Source organism: Rhinoderma darwinii, chromosome 2 (genome assembly GCF_050947455.1).
Source record: "Rhinoderma darwinii isolate aRhiDar2 chromosome 2, aRhiDar2.hap1, whole genome shotgun sequence".
Taxonomy (NCBI): Eukaryota; Metazoa; Chordata; class Amphibia; order Anura; family Rhinodermatidae; genus Rhinoderma; species Rhinoderma darwinii.
The window spans coordinates 391,281,989-391,305,722 of record NC_134688.1 but is presented as its reverse complement, the minus strand read 5'-3'; the positions used below and the strand labels follow the sequence as shown (position 1 = coordinate 391,305,722).

General features: G+C 42.3%; 1 protein-coding gene across 4 annotated transcripts in view; it reads left to right on the top strand.

The window, feature by feature from the left end:
- The window catches only part of CD99 (CD99 molecule (Xg blood group)), a 67,672-nt gene that overhangs the window by 26,227 nt on the left and 17,711 nt on the right, over positions 1-23,734 (top strand). For 2 of the 4 annotated variants that reach the window (XM_075850773.1, XM_075850774.1), the window contains 8 exons: positions 2,891-2,923; positions 11,603-11,662; positions 13,179-13,226; positions 16,981-17,001; positions 19,671-19,694; positions 20,303-20,335; positions 20,832-20,945; positions 22,552-22,608. In XM_075850773.1, the coding sequence (XP_075706888.1) occupies positions 2,891-2,923; positions 11,603-11,662; positions 13,179-13,226; positions 16,981-17,001; positions 19,671-19,694; positions 20,303-20,335; positions 20,832-20,945; positions 22,552-22,608 (390 nt within the window). The remainder of the gene's footprint in view (positions 1-2,890; positions 2,924-11,602; positions 11,663-13,178; positions 13,227-16,980; positions 17,002-19,670; positions 19,695-20,302; positions 20,336-20,831; positions 20,946-22,551; positions 22,609-23,734) is intronic. The other 2 variants (XM_075850775.1, XM_075850776.1) reach the window with 2 other exon arrangements.

Sequence of the window (23,734 nt, the reverse complement as noted above, 5' to 3'; positions counted from 1 at the left end):
TACCTAGATTTGCTGTTTAGTTGAATATAATAATTTGAGCTCTGCAATCTGCAATTTTTGGATAGAATAGAGGTTTTTCTATTGGATTACTGACAGGAAGAAAGATTAAGGGCCCTTTTACACGAGCCAATGATCGGGCAGAGGAATGTTCATATGAACGCTTGTTCCCGAACATTGCCCTTTGTAAACCGCGCAATCATCCGCAGACGAACGAGCAAACACTCATTTATCGGCTGGTCACGTGATTTATGCAACACTAAATATTATGGTTGTCTGCAGCACATCTCCCTGTGTAAACCCACATGATGGTAATGTATGGGGCTGAGCGATCCGAACTTGTAAAAGGAGCAAATGAGCACCGGTCAACGAGCTGTCTCGTTGATCGGCGCTTGTTTTCACGGCCCATGTTGGCCGGTGTAAAAGAACCCTACATACATAATTGTGCCCTATATTAGCAGCTGTTTTTCTTAATAGATCATTTTATAAGCTCTGTATTTTAGGGTTAATGTGTTTTCACAGAACACCTATCCGCTCTCCCGACATTGGTTGGAGTAAGTGCTTGCATTCACAATGAAATCACATTTTTGGAGCACCTTTTCTTAGACTTCTGTGTCATTCCTCCGGAAAACGTATGAATACATGAACAACTGGATGTTACCATTTACCTTGTCATTTGGGTGTATTTTTGTATAGAGTGACACTAAGCAATAATTAGACAGTGTTATAGTGTGTAGGGACTTGCCCCATTGACAAGGTAAATGGTGCCCAGTTGTCAATTTATTCATACATTTCCAGGAGGAATACCAGAGCAACAACCGAGTTCTAAGGAAAGGTGCTCCAAATTTATTTCACGGTGAATGCTAGCATTTACTAAAACCAACATGCATTTTTAATGTACATGAAAAGTTACTTTTTTGAAAGTAACTTTTTGACTATTAGTGGTTATTTAGCATCCCTTTCTACATTCGTCGTACTTCTTTGCATTTTTTTAAGTCCTATGGAGAAAATGATGGGGGGGAAATGCCACACCCAGCGTATACTGTGTTTTGGGGGAAATAAAAACTAAAACGGAGTGCAAAAAATGGCACAAACAAAAACGCAGTGTATGCAGTGCTTTTTCTATTTCACTGTAGACTTTTTACTGCAACATCTGGTGAAAATGTATTCCAGAATTTGCAAGCATTTCCTAAACACCTGTCAGGAGAGCCGTCCGTTCCTTTTTAAAGCAATGCATAAAAAGTTCTATTCACACTTGGGGTATGTTCACACAGGTGGGTTACGCTGCGTAAAAGTACACAGCGTATCCGACCTAAAACACACATGTTATGCCAGCCAGAAGACAGCACCAAATTGTGGTGCAGATTTTTGGCTGGAATTGCTGCTGTCAATACATGACTTCACTGGCATCGGCATAGGGACTCATCCCTCTGGTCTCCTGTGATGATGCTACAGCCCGTGATTGGCTGCCACAGTCACATGGGATGAAAAGTCATTCCAGGAGGCCGGCTGTACGGACACCTGGGGGAACAAAGAGCCGTCCCTATGACAACACCAGGGAAGTAAGTATAGACTTGCTTTTATTAAATTTAAAGGGAATGTGTCGTTTTTAGTTAAACAGTTATATACATGATTTAGACCTTGTTCTAATTTTTTTTTTAATTTTTTTTCGCAAGTCAGGATATATTATAAATTTAGATTCTCATTTATAACATTTCCCTGTGCTGGTCACTAGAGGGAGCAATTCCCAAAATTGCAGCATTGGCATGTGGTAAAGCAACCACATTGCTTTATGCTGCAAATTTGGTGTAAACACACACGCTCTAGTGAGCTCACAGAATCCCCCCTCCCTTATCCTGTCTAGTGCCAGGAGAAAGGAGGGGGATTGAATGTTCAAGCCTCTTACACTGTGTGCCACAATTTTTTGAGCGAATACACAGTGTAGGAGGATTAGATACAGTGGTTATAACACAAAAAACCTACATAAACATGACTTACCTGCTCCTGCCGCCGCCTCTCCCTCCGCTCCTAGTGCTTGCTTCAGAACACATGTCCGGAAGCCGCGACCGGAAGTAGTCCTCTTACTGTCCGGCCGCGGCTTCCGGTCCACAAGAAAATGGCGCCGGATGTCGCTCGGCCGAAGACCTTCCATTTGGACTGTGTGGGAGCGGCGCATGCGCCGTTCCCACACAGACTGCGTACACCATAGTGAATGGAACGGCTCCGGTTCGCATTCTCTATGGGGATGTATGTGCCGTATTCCATGTCTGTGTCGTTAATCGACACATACAGAGATTAAAAAAAAAATGGCAGCCCCCATAGTGAAGAAAAAGTTAGAAAATAAAAAAAGGAAAACACAAACACCCAATTTTTTTTTAAAATAAAACACTAAAAGCAAATATATAAAAAAAAATTTTCACGACATCCGTCCTTTAAGCTAGAAAAAGGGTTTTCTCTTTCAGATTTGCTATTTTTTGCGTTTTTTACCTCCCGATTGAACTCAATGGGGAAAATAATGCAACAAAAGTGCAAAGATTCCACAGCATAAATGGAGATGCTGCGGATTAATAATCAGCACCGCAGGTCAATAAATGCAAATTTTTTTTTTCTCTAGCGTGCGGATGAAATTTATTCGAATCTCTTCTACTTTGCTGCTACTGTAATCTGCTGTAATATTCCTCCATGAAATCCGCAGTTAATCCGCCCCATGTGCACATACCCTTATTCTTCATGGTATAAATGCTGTCCATCAGGACTCCTGAGTAATATGTTCTTTAGATCCTCTCTGATCTATCAGCCCGTTTATGCAATCTCATGACTAGTTATTTTTATAGTAAACACAGTTCTGCTTCAAATCCTAAACTTTATCTTTTGTTTTCTTGGTTTGTTGCAGATTTTGACTTGGGAGATGCTTTGGGAGGAGATGGTAAGTTTTATTTTACAAGTGTGTGTGTGTGTGTGTGTGTGTGTGTGTGTGTGTGTGTGTGTGTGTGTGTGTGTGTGTGTGTGTGTGGAAAATATGTATTTGAAAATCGAATTCACTCATGTTCAATGGCAGGGTCTAATACAGGGGTCTCAAGCACGCCGCCCGCGGGCCGCATGCGGCCCCTGGGGCTGTCATCTGCGGCCCGCGGGACACAGAGCCGCTAGTATTGGCTCTGCTCCGAGACTCTGGAATTCCCTGACATCGCTGTCCACATATGAACAGCGATGTCTGGGGCTTCCCCAGAGCCGGAGTCCCGAGCAGAGCGCTGGTGTCGGCTCTGCTCCGGGACTCTGTGGAATTCCCTGACATCGCTGTCCACATAAGAACAGCGATGTCTGGGGCTTCCCCATAGCGGAGTCTCGGGCAGAGCGCTAGTATCGGCTCTGCTCCGGGACTCTGTGGAATTCCCTGACATCGCTGCCCATATATGGACAGTGTGTCAGGGTCTTCCCCAGAGCGGAGTCCCGGGCAGAGCGCTATTATCTGCTCTGCTCCGGGACTCTGGGGAAGCCTCTGACATCGCAGTCCATACATCGACAATGATGTCAGGGGCTTCCCCAGAGCAGGAGTCCCAGTGATGTCAGGAGCACAGCTGGAGTCCCAGGAAGAGCCTACTAGCGCTCTGCCTGGGACTCCAGCTCTGGGGTTGCCCCTGACATCTCTGTCCATATATGGACAGTGATGTCAGGAGCAGAGCTGGAATCCCAGGCAGAGTGCCAGAAGCGGCTCTGCTCCGGGACTCCAGCTCTGGGCAAGCCCCTGACATCACTGGGGCAGCCTCTACAGAGGGCACTGGGGCAGCCTCTACAGAGGGCACTGGGGCAGCCTCTACAGAGGGCACTGGGGCAGCCTCTACAGAGGGCACTGGGGCAGCCTCTACAGAGGGCACTGGGGCAGCCTCTACAGAGGGCACTGGGGCAGCCTCTACAGAGGGCACTGGGGCAGCCTCTACAGAGGGCACTGGTTTATCTACAGAGGGCACTGTGGCCTTATCTAGGGGTGTGTTGCATTATCCACAGAGGGCACTGGGGCACTATCTAAAAAGGGGCTTCCCAATCTTGACATGTGTGCTAACTGAGCCACCGGACTGCATTTAGCGACACTTAAACTGGAAAGCTGGATTGTTGAAATAAGCACGTGGAGAAATCTCACAAATTTTAAACCTAGTCCTATTATTATAGTAATATAGTATTGTTATTATAGTAATGTAGTGTTATAGTAGTTCAAATAATTAATTGATTAACAATAATTTTGTATTGTATCAAATTTGAAAGTAATGCGGCCCGTCAACTTCCCATTTTTTCTATATGCGGCCCACTTACCCGGCCGAGTTTGAGACCCCTGGTCTAATAGGTTGTTACATAGTTACATAGTTAGTACGGCTGAAAAAAGACACATGTCCATCAAGTTCAACCAAGGGAAGGGAAAAGGGAAGGAAAAATTTCTACACATAGGAGCTAATATTTTTTTGTTCTAGGAAATTATCTAACCCTTTTTTAAAGCCATCTACTGTCCCTGCTGTGACCAGCTCCTGCGGTAGGCTATTCCATAAATTCACCGTTCTTACTGTAAAGAAGCCTTGTCGCCTCTGCAGCTTGAACCTTTTTTTCTCCAGACGGAGTGAGTGCCCCCTTGTTTTTTGAGGGGGTTTTACATGGAACAGGATTTCACCATATTTTTTGTATGTGCCATTAATATATTTATATAAGTTAATCATGTCCCCCCTTAGTCGTCTTTTTTCAAGGCTAAATAGGTTTAATTCTTTCAATCTTTCCTCATAACTTAAATTCTCCATGCCCCTTATTAGCTTCGTTGCTCTTCTTTGTATTTTTTCCAACTCCAGGGCATCCTTTCTATGAACTGGAGCCCAGAACTGAACTGCATATTCTAGATGAGGCCTCACTAATGCTTTGTAAAGTGGTAATATTACATCCCTGTCCCGCGAGTCCATGCCTCTTTTAATACACGACAATATCCTGCTGGCCTTTGAAGCAGCTGATTGACACTGCATGCTGTTATTGAGTTTATGATTTACAAGTACACCCAGATCCTTCTCAACAAGTGAATCCGCCAGTGTAGCGCCCCCTAGGACATATGATGCATGCAGGTTGTTGGTACCCAGATGCATAACTTTACATTTATCTACATTAAACTTCATTTGCCAAGTGGACGCCCAAACACTTAGTTTGTTTAAATCTGCCTGCAATTCACAAACATCTTCCATAGTCTGAACTATATTACATAGCTTGGTGTCCTCTGCAAAACTAGAAATAGTGCTATTAATCCCTTCCTCTATATCATTAACCCCTTAAGGACGCAGCCTAGTTTGGGCCTTAAGGCTCAGAGCCCATTTTTCAAATCTGACATATTTCACTTTATGTGGTAATAACGTCGGAATGCTTAAACCTATCCAAGCGATTCTGAGATTGTTTTCTCGTGACACTTTGGGCTTCATGTTCGTGGTAAAATTTGGTCCATATATTCAGTCTTTATTTGTGAAAAATTGCAAAATTTAGAGAAAATTTACAAAAAATAGCATTTTTCAGAATTTAAATGCATCTGCTTGTAAAACAGACGGTTATACCACCCCAAATAGTTACTAGTTCACATTTCCCATATGTCTACTTAAGATTGGCATCGTTTTTTGAACATTATTTTATTTTTCTTGGACGTTACAAGGCTTAGAACATAAACAGCAATTTCTCATATTCTTAAGAAAATTTCAAAAGCCTTTTTTTGAAGGTACCGGTTCAGTTCTGAAGTGGATTTGAGGGGCCTATGTATTAGAAACCCCCATAAAACACCCCATTTTAAAAACTAGACCCCTCAAAGTATTCAAAACAGCATATAGAAAGTTTTTTAACCCTTCAGGCATTTCACAGGAATTAAAGCAAAGTGGAAATGAAATTTGCAAATTTCATTTTTTCTGCTGAATTTCAAATTTATTAATTTTTTTTCTGTAACACAGAAGGTTTTACCAGAGAAATACTACTAAATATGTATTGTCCAAATTCTGCAGTTTTTATAAATGTCCCACATGTGGCCCTACTGCGCTCGTGGACTAAAACACAAGCCCTAGAAGCAAAGAAGCACCTAGTGCATTTTAAGGCCTCTTTTTTATTAGAATATATTTTAGGCAGCATGCCAGGTTTGAAGAGGTGTTGAGGTATCAAAACAATGGAAACCCACCAGAAGTGACCCCATTTTGGAAACTACACCCCTCAAGGAATTCATTTATGGTTTTTGTTATCATTTTGACCACACAGTTTTTTTACAGCACCTATTTGAATTGGGCTGTGAAATGAAAAAAAAGATATTTTTTCCAATAAGATGTAATTTTTGATCAAAATTTCTTATTTTCACAAGGAACAACATACCCCATTTTGTTGCCCAATTTGTCCTTAGTGCGGCAATACCCCATTTGTGGTGATAAACTGCCGTTTGGGCCCATGGGAGGGCTCAGAAGGAAAGGACCACCATTTGGCCTACTGGAGCTTTTCTGGTGCTAAGTCATGTATGCAGAAGCCCCTGAGGTACCAGTAGAGTTGAAACCCCCGAGAAGTGACCCCATTTTAAAAACTACACCTCTTAAGACATTCATCTAGAGGTGTAGTGAGCATTTTGACCCCACAGGTACTGTGTAAAAGATAATGCGCAGCAGATGGTGCAGAGTGAAATTTGCAATTTTATATATATATATATATGGCATGTCAGTGTCCGATATAGTGTGCCCAGCATGCGCCACCGGAGATATACACCCCTTAAATTGTAGTGTGTGTTCTCCTGGGTACGGCAATACCCTACATGTGGCTGTTATCAGCTGCCTGGGCACACAGCAGGGCTCAGAAGGGAAAGATGAGGGGGGTAAGCTGTGCGGAGTGCATCAGGGTAAATTAAAAATCAAGGGATGTATGATACATTTTAAAACAATCTTTTATACAGAGCCCTGTTTTTTCGGGACACGTGTCACATTGGTATATTGTGTTCTTCCTTATCCCCCTCTTATAGCAGACTCTGCACCTCTTTTGACTCTTTCCCTTTCCACCGGTTTGGGGAACTTCTCCTGGAAAGTGTTGCCCTGGTACGATGCGTGTGGCCCCGCTTCCAGAAGTACTGGGTGCCCCCCCTTCCTGGTCCCTAAAGATTAGATCTTGAAATTCCAGGAAAGTTCCCGTCTGGCCTGCACATCGACGTAGCACGTACGCATTGTACAAAGCTATCTGTATGATGTGCCCGGCCAGCTTCTTATACCACACCGCATGGCGCTGTAGGGCTTCAGGACTTGATTTGACAAGTCCTTCCCTCCCATGTACCTATTGTAGTCCAGGATGCAGTCTGGTTTGGGGGTGTCCTTTCCTTCATATATCCTAAACCTGTAGGTATACCCTGATGCACTCTCACAGCTTAGACATCTTCACGCCATACCTTGCCCTCTTACCCGGCAGGTACTGGCGGAATTGAACCCTCGCTTTAAAATGTACCAGGGACTCATCAATAGAAATACAATTCTCGGGGGTGTATGCTTGGGAAAACCGGGCACTTGAACGGTCTAATAGGGGTCTCCGTTTATACAAACGGTCAAAATGGGGTCATCTCGGGGTGGGCACGACTCATTATCAGTATAATGTGAGAAGCGAAGTATTGCCTCATTTATTTATTTTTTTAGGTTCCAGTTCAGTTCTGAAGTTGCTTTGAGGGGCCCATATATTAGAAACCCCTATCAAACACCCCATTTTAGAAACTAGACCCCTCAAAGTATTCACAACAGCATATAGAAAGTTTATGAACCCTTTAGGGGTTTCACAGAAATTTAGAGCAAAATAGAGGTGACATTTACTTTTTTTTTTTTGTCAGAAAATCCTCTTTATACCATTTTTTTTATAACACAAAAGGATTTATCAGAGAAACGCAACTTAATACGTATTGCCCAGATTCTGCAGTTTAGAGAAATATCCCACACGTGGCCCTCGGGCCGGTAATGGACTGAAGCACCGGCCTCCGAAGCAAAAGAACACCTAGTGGATTTTGAGCCCTCTTTTTTATTAGGCACCATGTCCGGTTTGAAGAGGTCTTGTGGTGCCAAAACAGTGGAAAACCCCCAAAAGTGACCCCAATTTGGAAACTAGAGACCTTGAGGAATCCATTGCAGTTTTCATGTCATGCATGCGACTTTTTGATCAGTCTTTATTCTATTTTTATGTGGCGCGGTGACTAAAAAACCGCAATTCTACTATTGTTTTTTTGTTCTATTTTTTTCACAGCGTTCACCGTGCGCTATAAATGACATATTCACTTTATTCTGCAGGGCGATACGATTACGGCGATACCAGATGTTTATAGTTTTTTTATGTCTCATGGTGTTTGCACAATAAAATAAGTTTTGTAAACAATCATTCACTTTTTGTGTTACCATGTTGTAAGAGCCAGAACGTTTTTATTTTTCCTTCAAAAAAGCCGTGCGAGGACTTATTTTTTGCGTAACGAACTGTAGTTTCGATCAGTACCATTTTTCGGTACATGCGACTTTTTGATCTCTTTTTATTCCATTTTTTGGGAGGTGAAGTGACCAAACTATTGTGATTGTGGTGCGGTTTATTATTTATTTTTTTTACGGCGTTCACCGCGCGGGATAAATAACGAAATAATTTTGTAGTTCAGGCCGTTACGGACGCGGCGATACCAATTATGTATAGTTTATTTGTTTATTTATTTATTTTAATAATAAAGACTGACAAGGGAAAAAGGGGGATTTTTACTTTTATTACTTTTAAAACTTTTATTTTCTTATTTTTACACAACTTTTTTTAACTTTTTTTTAACTTTTTTACTTTGTCCCATTAGGGGACTTGAGGGCAGGAGGCCCTGATCGCTATTCTAATACACTGCACTACATGCGTAGTGCAGTGTATTAGAACTGTCAGCTACTCACTGACAGCAAGCATAGTGGGTCCTGACTCTGTCAGGACCCACTAGGCTTCCGTCTATGGCATAGCCGGACGCCATTTTTTGGTGTCCGGTTGCCATAGTCACCATCGCCGGCCGCTATCGTGTAGCAGGCCGGCGATGGCGGATTAACCCCTAAGAAGCCGCGATCGCTATTGAACGCGGCTTCTGAGGGGTTAAATCTGCGGGGACACAGCGATCGGTCCCGGCACATTGAGCAGCGATAGTCTGCTGTCGGAAACAGCAGCTATCACAGCTCATGCACGCGCCCCGCGCGAACGGCGCCGTGTTTACTCCATGACATACTATTATGTCATGGAGCGCGAACGATGCACTTACCATGACATAATAGTATGTCCTGGAGCGTTAAGGGGTTAATAAATAAGTTGAATAATAGTGGTCCCAGCACTGAACCCTGGGGTACACCACTTATAACCGGTGACCATTCAGAGAAGGAATCATTGACCACAACTCTCTGGATACGGTCCTTGAGCCAATTCTCAATCCAATTACAAACTATATTTTCTAAACCTATAGTCCTTAATTTACCCATTAGGCGTCTATGGGGGACAGTGTCAAATGCCTTTGCAAAGTCCAAAAACACTAAATCCACAGCGGCCCCTCTGTCTAGACTTCTGCTCACCTCTTCATAAAAACAGATTAGGTTAGTTTGACAACTTCTGTCCTTAGTAAAACCGTGCTGGCTGTCACTTATGCTATTTATTGTCACATAATCCTGTATATAGTCCCTCAATAGCCCCTCAAACATTTTCCCCACGATGGATGTTAAGCTTACTGGTCTATAATTACCCGGGGAAGACCTAGAGCCCTTTTTGAAAATAGGCACCACATTTGCCCTGCGCCAGTCCCTTGGCACTATACCAGTCACTAGAGATTCTCTGAATATTATGAAAAGGGGGACAGAAATAACTGAACTAAGCTCTTTAAGAATTCTAGGGTGTAACCCATCTGGTCCCGGGGCCTTGTGCACATTTATTTTATTTAATTTAGCTTGGACCATCTCTACATTCATCCAATTCAGTATATCAGCCGATATATTAACAGCACTGGCAGCGGCTACATCAGCTGCTCTTTCTTCAGTTGTATATACAGAGCTAAAGAACCCATTTAGTAACTCTGCCTTCTCTTGATCCCCTGTGATCAACTCCCCATTACCATTATCTAGGGGTCCTACATGTTCAGACCTTGGCTTTTTTGCATTTATATGCTTGAAGAATTTTTTAGGATTTGTTTTACTATCCTTGGCCACCTGCCTTTCATTTTGTATTTTTGCTAATTTTATTACATTTTTACAGGTTGTCTGCCTTCCTTGCTTTCTTCCCTTTTTTTTTATTTTTTTATTATTATTAACCCTGACCGGCATAATACACTGCAATACAGAAGCATTGCAGTGTGCTATTGAATGGCCCCCAAGTTGGATTACATAAATGTAAAAAGAAAGTTAATTAGGTCCTATGTACCCCAAAATAGTCCCAATGAAAACTATGGTTCGTCCAGCAAAAACAAGCCTTTAAACCAATGCCAGAGGCAAAGAAGCCCTATTTTCCAGCTACCATAGAAGTTGTTAAATTTTAAAAAGTAATCTTTATTATGCTAATACAGCAAACCATATCTTTTTACACAACTGTCGACACGAATAAATATATATATATTTATTTTTTATTGTGCAAAAGCAATAAAATATTTTAAATAAAAATACACGAGATCAAGGTAATCTTACTCACCCGCAGAATAAAGTTAACATGTAGTTTATACTGCACGGCGAACGCCCGAAAAACAATGGTGGAATTGCTGCTGTTTTGTTTTTTGTTTTTTTTTGTTTTTTTCATTTCTTCCCCCAAAAAATATTTTTACGTTTTTCAATACATTATGTGTATTCAAAAAATACAACCCGGCCCGCAAAAAAAGCTACGGCTGCGTCGATGGTAAGATTAAAAAAAAGTTACAACTACATATCATCTGATTAAGCCCTGCTACGTATGCCATATACAATTTTTCTGCAACTGATAATCTCAGCACTACTATGTCTGATCAACTCAATTCTATTACATTTGACAAACTACTGCGTCTGATACTCATCTGATGTGCGGCACTACTACATCGAACATATTCAACACTACTACATCTGACATAGTATGTTCTGGTGCATCTGATATGCTGAGTTCTGCATTGCACTGTATGACCACGCATGCCAACTCTCCCGGAAAGGGCAGGACTCCCATAATAGCCGACAAATCTCCTAGATGCCAAACACATGCCCCATAATAAGTCCAGCAGAGCAGCAGGTTTACCCATCTAAGCTGTGAACATTGGATATAGGCCTAGTCAGAGGACAATAGAGCGGTCATTCCAGTCCTCTACCTACTATTCGAATGACTTCTACTTTGTTTCCTTTTTCAGCAGATTGTAAATAGTCTGCCCTACCATTTTATCTATTTTTCATCACTGCTGGAGAGGTACAATATTTTGTATTTCATTTTGAATTGCATAGTACTCTCTAAATAAAAATAAATGCCAAATTCGAAAACAAAATAGTTTTCCATCAAAATTGAGTTTTAAAAAGCATACACCTTTTTGACAATTTTATTCTTTACTATGTCTAATGTAAGACAAAACCACTTATTTTACAGTTTGTTTTTATTTATTTTTTTAAAGACCCACACAAGCCGCCAACTATGAAACCTAAGCCAGGTCACGGTGGAGGCGGTGGAGGTGGTAAGTAAAATCCTCAATCATGCTCCGTACATATGTTAGAGACCCAGCTACTAGTCCCTCTTTCGATTTGGTATTGATGAATCATTTTTTGGGTGAAATAATGACAGTGATGCAGAATAAAATAAAACTACAGATCTGTAGTCCTGTGCTGAGAAGGCGGATTTAAAAGTGGTTAAAGTGTAGCTAAACGTTCGACAAACTTCTGACATGTCATAGTGACATGTCAGAAGTTTGTATTGGTGGGGGTCCGGGCACTGAGACCCCCACCAATCTCTAGAACGAAGCAGCTGAAGCGCTCATGTGAGCGCTCATCTGCTTTGTGTCTGTTCCGCTATTTCCGGAAATAAATGTATCGGTCTACGGATACATCGGCTTTTCGGAAAAAGCAGAACAGAAACTAAGCAGCTGAGCGCTCAAATGAGCGCTCCAGCTGCTTTGTTCTAGAGATTGGGTGGGGGTCTCAGTGCTCGGACCCCCACCAATACAAACTTCTGACATGTCACTATGACATGTCAGAAGTTTGTCGAACGTTTAGCTACACTTTAACTCCATTTTAAGGTCCCATTCCCTCTTTGCATTTTGGTTTAAGTTTTCAGGGAGCCTAAACTAGTAATGAATCCAAACAAAATATAAAAGAGGAGACTGACTCTTTTCTTCCACTACTGTTTTGGGGCAAAAAATTTTTTTTTAATCAAAACTGTAAACGGCCTAAAGCCTGTTTTATGTAAATAAAGCTTAGGCATGGGGCACGCGTGTGAACACAGGTCTGGATTTATCTATACACACAGTAGGCTTGTGTCAATAGGCGGCTCTGGGGAAAGTCTGCTGAAGGGAACATTTAAATATTAATATACTGAACCGTAACGTAATGTAGTTGCAATTACATGGTAATTAGATAATTGGGCAAGGGGAGGACTGCGGGGGGTGTTTGATTTTGCAGCAGTAGACCACAAGTTCTGCTTTATTTTGTAAGATCCGACGAACACTCCTTTTTTTTTCCTTCGGCTGAATGCACACGTTCCGTAATTTGACGCGGAAAATATGCAAAACCGCAGGTATACGCACAGAATACTGCAGCTAAAACCGCATGTAATGGTGCATTTTTTTAATGCGTTTTTAGGTGTGATTTTGATGCGGTTTTACATTTTGATGCGAGAAATAGGTGAGGTTTGATGCTGCGTATTTTGGTGCGTTTTTCTTTAAAACTAGACAGATACAATGGGCAAGCGGATAAATTGACATGCTGCAGATTTTAAAATACGCACCACGGGTCAATTTACGTGCAGATAAAATCTGCATCATGTAGATGGCAAACCGCATGTTATACGCATCGTGTGCATTGACCCTTCAAATACAAATGAGGCAGCACTCCAAGGATGTGATTAAGAAAGTGAGGATTTTTATTCACCCATATCCAACATTTCAGCCTAGCTTAATTTTATTTTATTTTTTTCCACCACACACCTATAGATTGTGGCAAATATTTTTTTTGTGTCTTTTTCTCTTTCCGGTTTAGAATTTGGTGACGGTGATCTAGGTGAAGTTGGACATTATGACCCTAGTGGTAAGATACACACTAGATAGATCGATTAGCTATATTAGGACAAAAGTATTGGGAGACACCTCTTAATTATGGAATTCAGGTGTTTCATTCAGTCCCATTGCCACATGTGTATAAAATCATCACCTAGACATGTAGTCTACCGTTACAAACATTTGTGAAAGAGTGTGTCGTTCTGAAGAGCTCCCTGAATTCCAGCGTGGTACCGTAATAGGATGCCACCATTGCAAAGTCAGTAAGTGAAATTTCTTCACTCCTAGATATTCCATGATAAACTGTGAGTGGTAGTATTGTAAAGTGGAAGTGTTTAGGAACAACAGCAATTCAGCCACGAACTGCAGACCACGTAAAGTTACAGTGAGGCGCATAAGTTGCCAAAGCTCTGCTGGCTCGATAACTGTAGGGCTCCAAATCTCCTCAGGCATTCACATCAGCACAAACTGTGTGCCGGGAGCTTCACTGCATGAGTTTCAATGGCCAAGCACGTGCATGCAAGCCTCACATCACCAAGCACAAGGCAAAGCGTCGCATGGAGTGGTGTAAAGCACGGTCCCACTGGACTCCGAAGCAGTGGAAACGTGTTCTGTTGAGTGACTAATTGCCCTTCTCTATCTGGTAGTCTGATACAGGACTCTGGGTTTTCGAATGCCATGAGAACGCTACCTGCCTGACTGTATTGTTTCAACTGTAAATTTTGGACGAGAAAGTATAAGGGGTTATTTTCAGAGGTTGGCCTAGGCCCCTTAGTTCCAGTGAGGGACGTCCTAATGCTTCAGCATATCAAGACATTTTGGACAACTGTAGGCTTCCAGCTTTGTGGGAACTGTTTGGGGAAGACCCCTCTCTGTTCCAGCATGACGGTGTCCCAGTGCTCAATGCAAAATCCATAAAGGCATGGTTGGGTGAGTTTGGCGTGGAAGGACTTGACTGGCCCGCACAGAGCCCAGACCTCCGCCCCATCCAACACCTTTGGGGTGAACTAGAATGGAGATTGCGAGCCAGGCCCTATCATCCAACATCCGTGTCTGATCTCACAAATGTTGTTCTGAGTGAATGGGTAATTCCCACAGACACACTCTAAAATCTTGTAGAGAACCTTCCCAGAAGAGTAGAAGCTGTTTTAGCTGCAAAGGGGGGCCAACTCCATATTAATGCCTATGTATTTAGAATGGGATGTTGTAAAAGCTCCTGTAGGTGTCCCAATACTTTTATCCATATAGTGTACATAGATACATAAATTATGTTTGTTTCAAATAAAAAATAGGTTTATTCTGTGAATTAGTTTATTGTATTCATTAGAGTTTACAACCCTACAGAATGCATGTTGTTTCAGAATATCCTTAGTCCTAGCCTATATGCCATATAATTATTGATCTTATATCCACTTAGAGATTGCATAACAATAAATCATGAATAGCAAACACTAAGTATTAATATGCTTTTGGCTGTACAATTGGATTTAAGACAATTAGGTGATCGATGTTTTGAAGGTGAAAGTCACAAACTTGATTTCTCTGTCAACAAATAATAGAATAATGTTCTTGTCACTGGGCAGCTACATATTGGTGACTGTCATGGAGTCAACGGAGAGTGGTGAGGACCCACTGTCAATGGATTTGGCGCAGGGCTAAACGGGGGAGCGGATTCTAAGAGATGGCTAGGTGGTCATCCTTTAATCTCCATACAGAGATGTGGACTTGGCGGCTAGAATCCCCAGGTTGCTACCCCCAGAGTAGTCTCTGTTGGCAACAGCCGAGTTAAACAGGTGAGATACATCTGTTTGCCGTTATTGTAAGGACTGAAGCGTAGGTCAGGTGGCAGTTGAGCGCTTGCAGTTAGGCAGAGTCAGAATTCAGGGCAGGAGGCAAAAGCTCAGGGCAGGCAGGTGAGGTCAACTTTTTCTATCCAAATAGAAAACACAGGAGAGTACTACTAGCAAGCTAATGTATGGAACATAATTGTTTAGACAAAGAGCAATGGGCAAGGTATCTTATGTACCCGGGAAAATCTGGGTGGCTTTTAGCACGCGCTGGAGGGGTCAGTGCATGCACTAGTAAGTGCCAGAGAAGCAGGAGGAATGTGGTGGCAGAGGAGTCTGTGCGCCAGGCAGGGGCAGTGGTGATTGCCCAGACGTAGAAGATGCCGAGGAGTGGTAAAAACTCAGCCGGAGCAGGGGGTGACGGCCAGACCGGCAGCCGTGATAGTTTTTATTATCTGTTATTCCTAGAAGTTGCTTTGAGCAAAGTAGAAGGACATTAGTAGGCATCATATCGGAACACCATACATCGTGGGGGTTTAATAGTGGTGTCTGATTAAAACGACCATTGAAACTATTGCCTTGTCTCTCCCACATTATTATTAAAGAGAACCTGCCACCTTCCACTGTTTAATTTGCATTAATTATTTTTCCCTTAGGCTATATTCAAACAATTGTGTCCAATTTGCATCCAAAAAAAAGGGCCACTTTTCATGCACATGACTGTCCATGTTGCGTCACTTTGGCTTCCGCGTGTCATCTGTTTTTATCGGCCGTGTTTCTCCTCTGCAAGCGCTTCCTGGTTAAAGGTGTTTGTGTGCTGTCCATGATTTTCACACACCCATAAACTTCCATGGGTGAGTCTGATCCGCAAAAACAGACTAGATTAGGACATGCAGTGAGTTTCACACAACGGACACACGCTCCGTGAAAAAACAAGAATGTGTGAATAGACCCATTGGATCGTGTGTCTCCATCACGTGGCCATGGAAGTTTTATCCACCGGAATAACCGCAAGCAGAGATCTTGGAAACCGTGTGGCAGGGAACAGGCTAACGAATCTCTGATCAATTATGCACTGCGTGCACGAACATCCCTCTCTGCCAGTCACCACCTCAGCCGGTCTCCGACATTGCAGACGAGTGCAGTCTAAATTGCAGCAGGTGCATGCAGATTGCGCGGAGTAATATTAATGTAATGCAATTTTTGGTACCCCGATAGCCCCTTTAAGGCAGGATTCATACGACGGTGATTGTGCCCTGAAAAACGTCATGTGTGTCAGCCAGCCTGACTACTGTACATGTGAACGGGACTCCTGGCATCAGTCATTTAGGCTACATTCACACGACAGTGAAAGAATATGGGCATTAAAAACTGATCAACTAACCGTTTTGCATCAGTGTGTGTCCATATTTGTATCCGCTTCCAGTCCGTCTGTCCGTTTTTACTGGCAGTTTGCTATCCGTTTTTCATGGCTGTTAAAAGAATGGATGTATTTAATTTGTCATGATTTTTTATTTTATTTTTTTCCCCAACCCCCTGAAAACATCACAGTTGCCCACACAGCGTCTCTCCTGGATTCCGCTCCAGGAGTAGCCCCTGACTGGGAGGGGGCATGGTGCCATCTACAGGGGGTGGCACCTTCTACAGGGGAATGGTGGTGCTATCTACAGGGGGGGGTGGCGCTAAAGTAGGAGTCCCTGCTTCCCCACGGAACTACTCAGGTTTGCGGGACTGACTGATTCAGTGTAATGCAGACGATACAGCTGTTCTGTATAGAGAATACAGAACGGCTGTATCTCCAAAAGTCAAACTTTTTTTTTTCATAAAGACTAATTACAAAGTTACACTAAACACACTGATCTATTTATGTATAAACAAAAAATGCCCTCAAAGGTGTCCATAGCCTTAATCTCCTCCTTGTGTATCGTTTCTTGCCTCCTCGTGTTGTATGACTACATATTTATATCTTTAATGTGCATTCTTTTTTCTTTATTCCAGAAGATGATAATAAGAAAAGTGGTAAGTTTTGAGCAAACTATAGTGGTGAATGTTTCCTTGCAGCAACAAAGAACGATGCATGAAATGTTGAGCACATAAAAGCTTGCACAAATAAATTATAGCTGAAATGCTCTGCAACAATAAAGTCTAAACTGTAAAAGCTTTGATCATAAAAGATGATCCTTAGCAAAAAAAAAAAAAAAAAAGCAGCGTTCAATGGCGACACTAATAAGGCTCCTCCTTGCTTTATTAAAATCTCATCTGAAGCCGTTTTACAGCCAATACTAAACTGCACGCTTGCACTAGTAAGCCGTTTGCTTTCATGCCAAGTCTTTCACCTGCTTTGCCAAAGTACTTATTTCAAAATCCCTTCACCTTTAGGGCATGCCCCCACGTGGCGGATTTCCTCCGCAACTGTCCGCATCAATGCCGCACCTAATCCGGGTTGCGGATTACGGCTGCGGATCTGCCCAAAATGTGCAGTAAATTGATGCGGACTAGCTGCTGCGGACTGCGGTAAAAGTGCTTCCCTTCTCCCTATCAGTGCAGGATAGAGAGAAGGGACAGCACTTTCCCTAGTGAAAGTAAAAGAATTTCATACTTACCGGCCGTTGTCTTGGTGACGCGTCCCTCTTTCGGAATCCAGCCCTACCTCCCTGGATGACGCGGCAGTCCATGTGACCGATGCAGCCTGTGATTGGCTGCAGCCGTCACTTAGACTGAAACGTCATCCTGGGAAGCTGGACTGGAGACAGAAGCAGGGAGTTCTCGGTAAGTATGAACTTCTATTATTTTACAGGTTGCTGTATATTGGGATCGGTAGTCACTGTCCAGGGTGCAGAAACAGTTACTGCCGATCGTTTAACTCTTTCAGCACCCTGGACAGTGACTACTGACGTCTCCTAGCAACGCTCCCGTCATTCCGGGAGCCCCATTGACTTCCTCAGTCTGGCTGTAGACCTAGAAATACATAGAACAAAAACCTAAAAAATGGAGTCAATACACAGCTTTGACTAATAAACATAATGATCTTTATTTATACAAAACATAAAACATGTATCACACAATAAAATCAAGGATGATTGCCACAGTGTGGAAATGTTTGGAAGCCAGACAGATGTAGATCACAGTGTATAACTATAACGGTATTATACTCAAAAGGATAACACAGAAGGGGACTGAAAAGTCAATACAATTAGTATACACAGTCCAAGATCATAGTAGATGGTTGTAAACATAAGGGATAGGGCAGAGATACCTAGCCCATCCACAAATTGGTATAGAGGAAGGTGTATAAGTAACATGTAAGTCTTACCCATGGTATGTTATCCTGCTGTCTGGCGTCACACCCGACGCGCGTTTCGGCGGAAAAGCCTTCGTCCGGGGACGAAACGCGCGTCGGGTGTGACGCCAGACAGCAGGATAACATACCATGGGTAAGACTCTTACATGTTACTTATACACCTTCCTCTATACCAATTTGTGGATGGGCTAGGTATCTCTGCCCTATCCCTTATGTTTACAACCATCTACTATGATCTTGGACTGTGTATACTAATTGTATTGACTTTTCAGTCCCCTTCTGTGTTATCCTTTTGAGTATAATACCGTTATAGTTATACACTGTGATCTACATCTGTCTGGCTTCCAAACATTTCCACACTGTGGCAATCATCCTTGATTTTATTGTGTGATACATGTTTTATGTTTTGTATAAATAAAGATCATTATGTTTATTAGTCAAAGCTGTGTATTGACTCCATTTTTTAGGTTTTTGTTCTTGATATTTTAGGAGTCATAGCTACCTGTTACTTACAGTCATAGGCATTATTGTACGCCCCTCTTTTTCCTTGTCTATACGACATTACTTATGGACATAATTATAAAGGGAATTCAGGTTGTCCTCCAAATTGGTTGTGTCTAGAAATACATAGGTCCAGCCAGAATGAAGAAATGTCATGTTAAAAAAGCAAGACGCATCCGCAGCACACATAACATGTGCATGACAGCTGCGGACTTCATTGCGGAATTTAGAATCTCCATTGAAGTCAATGGAGAAATTCCGCCATGAGTCCGCAACCAGTCCGCAACAGACAGAGCATGCTGCGGACACCAAATTCCGCTCCGCAGCCTATGCTCCGCAGCGGAATTTTACGCATCGTCTAAACGAACACTTCTAAATTTAAGTGGAAGTCAATGGAGAAACGGCTCCGCTGCGGATTAACGCTGCGCAGTGTCCGCAGCGGAATTCAAGTGAAATTCTGCCACGTGTGAACCCAGCCTTAAAGTTCTGTATTCGACAAATACAGAGGAACTGTCGTAAAAGGAATGATAGTTGCAGATTATGGGGAAACCTTACTGGTCAGGCAGTTGGTTAATGTCATGCCTAATAATTGGTAGATAATGGCTGGGACTGAATGAGATGTCTTAGATTTTGGGGTGCAAGCTATCCCTATAGAAGAATCTATAATATAATAAGGTGGCGACCAGTTATAAATCAGCCCTAAGATGTTTGGTCATTGTATACACTAATTTTATATAATTTAATTAGATAATAGGGCCGTGCACCCTGAAGCCTAATATTTCTGACATTTGAACCAAACCCTTTCATGTATTTTCAGGTGTAGTTGATGTTAAACTGTCTTAGCTTTTTCTAATCACGCGTGTATTTTACTTGCAACTTTTGATAGGTCGTGCAATGCAACCATCAGCTGGTATGTCTCCATTCTTTTCCTCATCACTATATAGTTTAGGAACTTCAGTCTTGAACCTTCTAAAACTACCAAGTCTTTTCTTTAAACTCGTTTTAAAATATATTGTGGAATTGCTTTATCAGCAACACCCTAACGAAATATTCTCAAAATCCCTACCCTTGTAAGCAGGAGCATGCGGATAATAACTCTGCATATCCCCTACTATTGTTGATGTTCCGCTATAGACAGACCAATATCAAATGCCCTGCAGAGTTATTATTGAGGTGCTTGTCAAAGGAGTGATTCTGATGACACGCAATTCCTCAATATGCTCTTTTAAAGTGGTGTCAAGGTAGACCTTCTTTTGAGGTGTATACTTTCTCTAAAATTCATGTTAGAGGAGCTCTCAAATCTAAATTGACCTATCAGAAGCTTTCTTAGCGGTGGGATGTTCTAAAACGCCAATTTGCTTTTGCTAACCATCACGATTTCTGCTTACACTTACATACAGTATAGAGCATGCTTCTTGGGAATCTGCTGTGCTTCTCACTGAAAAACTAGAGTCAAGACCTGTAGACTGTTCATTTACTGAACGTCCATTAATTGCCAATATTTATCTTCTATTTCAGGAGGAGGAGGAGCAGAACAGGGTCAAGCAGAAGGTACTGCCTGTTTCAGATATTTTTTTTTCCGTAATTGTGTGCAAATTACATTTACACATTGGCCCCCTCCAGTCGGGCTTTAGAGGTTATATAACTTGATCCACACCTTTTTTAATGTTCGGATTGCCCCGGAGTCAGGCTGACTATGAAGGGATCACTGTGATCAGCTGCTGTTGTTGTTGTTATTATTAGAAGTGCAAAAAAAACGCTCGTTGAAAATATCCACTGTAATAACAAATATTATGAGGGCTTTCTGTGTTTTCTGACTTCTTCGTATCTTGTATGGAGACAGTATTTCTTTTGAGTATATTTAATGAATGACGCTAGCTAGGGTACAAGGCACAAAATCCGCATAAGCAACGTGACCGATGAATGGGTGATGAACAAGGTACACCTTTTCTTTGTGTCCAGAGAATAAATTGTAACCGTTGTAAAAATGTCCAGATTTACATGCATTGTCGTTAATAACCTGATCAAAATGCTGTGTACTTGGCAGGCAATCCAAGCGTATTGGCCGGTATTGTCAGCGCAGTGGCTGTGGCAGCAGTCGGGGCGGTATCCAGCTTCATAGCTTACCAGAAGAAAAAGCTGTGCTTCAAAGGTGCTACAGGTAAATTACCAATGATCAAACAGATGCCTGCTTCAGGCCTCAAATATCATTTCAATGCATGTTCACCTTTTTTGGTTTTCAAAATTTTAACCCCAAAAGTACATGGAGTTGGTCGCTTGTCTATTGATGACCTGTAATCCCAAAAATAAGATGTCATTTTGGAGGAGACATCCGTTTGTCTGTTTGGAGATCTACAATGCTCCATATCTGACCTGCCTTTTACCATTTTACTGTACAGCTGACCAATAGATCATAGCTGGCTGAGGCGGCCTACAATCTAACGTTTATGGGGGGCCTTTGGACTGACTGTCCCCTGACAGTTGGGTTTGAACATAGCCAGTCCTTTTTTCCTATGGTAGATAAGCCGCTGCTAGAGGTGCTGGGAATGGCTTATTGCCTTCTCCCCATTGAAATAAACATGCACACTCGGCTAAGTGGGATTAAATGTGGCGTCTTATCTAGAACTAGGGCTCCCCCTCAATCTTGTTGACCGATCGCTGAATGAAAGTGAAGCCACTGCTTATATAGAATGGATACAGGCCATGACAAGTTGTAAATTTAAGGGGAAACTTCAACTGCGTTTTGTGACGTCACATTTTAGGCACCTTCTTGAAATTTGAAAATGTCTTCTGTACCATGAAGTATATTTTCCGTTGAAGGGTTCCGTCTGAGGTTTCAGTCAGGTTAACTCCCCAACGGAAAGGCAATCCAACCTTAGCTTCCGTTTCCCTCGCCATTGATCTCAATGGTGACAGAACGTTGCTAAAGGTTTCCGTTTGTCACCGTTGTGCCGATTCCGTTGTTCTTGACTGAACCAATAGCGCAGTCTACTACTGTACTGTGCATAAAATATTGGGGATTTGCTTATAAGCAATTATTTAATTTTTTGCTAGCAATAGAATCACTATTGCTGCGCTAACCATAAAGTAATGCATGACTTCCAGGGGAAGTTTGGATTCCTCATGGCATCCTTCATATTTAATATAGAAGAAAATGTTATTTCCTTTACTGACTTAAACTGGCTAGTGCATCTAGACGTACATGATCCTTGTGCTCTGTGCCTATGCATGTGAACAGGAGTAGTCACCCCCTGTTGCGTCACCACGTAAAGCTCATAGTTTGACATCATGAACCTGCCTTCTAGAAATGGGGGGGGGGGGGTGATATGTTAAAAATATATATAATTTTCACCATAATAAAAGTGAGTTATTTCCATTGTTCTGCTGAGTCAGAGGGGCAGAAAAATCTGACGCATCGGTTCCGTTGCACGACAGACACCACTGGTGGCTGACTGAGTCCATTGTTTTACTAAAAACAATAGCGCAGCATTCTCGACCAGATTTGCGACGGAGGCCCCTAACTCAGCCTCCAACGCAGATGTGAACGAGGCCGAAGTGCTTAAAAATGCTGCCTAAAAAAATATTACAACTTTTGCTAAAAAGTAAAGGCGTCACTTGGCTGCATAGACTGTAAAAAAAAAAAAATGGGCTTGGTCCTCAAGGAGTTAAAGCACAGTAGATTGACATATAGCGATGTTATTATTGTAATGCTTCCGTGCTTACAGCTTTAGTGTTAATACATTTTTCACAATTATACCTTATTTCAGATGATCCAGAAAATGTGAACATGGATAGCCATAAAGGAGACCAGTTTGATCCACAAGGTATGTAATTAATCTAAATGTGTGCTCATGGGGGCCTATGATCACATCTATTCCTACCAAAGGTGTAACTGGGGGCGGCAGAGGTTGCGCTCGCACCTAAACTCTGGTGCCTAAGGGGGGCATTAGATCACTCTGTAGTATTGTAAAAGTTACACCTAGCAGTTGGGGACCTTGCTACAGATTTGGCATTGGGGCCCAGAAGCTTCGTTAGGTCTCTGAATCCTACATCCAAGTATTCTCTCTACACTTAATTCCGTTTATGTACATGAAAGACCATATTAAAGATGGTGTCATATAATGAATAAGGGGGTATTTCAAAGAGTGAGTTGCTTGTTATCTTGTTCACCCCACTTCTGGGTGTCGTCCACCTAATGTTCATGTTACTAATGCTATTCTGTGATAAATTTTCATGTCCCTGCGAATAAGTTGATTGCATGTACTTGTCCCCGCACGTTCTGTTACTCTTATGTTTAAAACGGAATGTGGTCTCCTGGTCAACTTGTCCTTTCATGGCTGACATCCTGGGCTTTCTTACCTCTCCAATGTCCATATGGCCAGCACTAACCTAAAGTGCATGGTATGGATTGTACAGCGTATGAACAACCCTCTCGGATGTAACTTGTTTTGTGCAAAATTACAACCCTGCCATACTATGTCTTGGAGACGCCACTCTCTGACAAAGATGGTTGGGCTGGATTCATGCTGCTCTCCGTTTATTAAAGGGGTTGTCCAGTCATAATAAGTTGATGGCCTATCCCAAGATATTGATGGTCTATCCGATCAGTGGGGGTCCGACTACGATCACCTGTTTTGAAGGGGCCACGGCACTCGTAAGCACCCTTCTTCCCCTTCATTTTTTATCTGCTCGCACTGTGAATCCCCGACACACTTGTAGTCACAGTTCACCGTATTTAAGTGAATGGGAGAAGGCTGTGATGCTGTGAACCGCTGCTACAAGTGTGTCAGCAATTCACAGTACAAGTAGATAAGGAATGAAGAGGAAGCAGCACTTGTACGAGCACCCCATCAGAACAGCTGATCAGCGGGGTGCTGAGTCGAACCCCCACCAATCAGATATTGATGGCCTGTTTTTTATGACTGGGCAACCCATTTAAGTTAGGTCGGA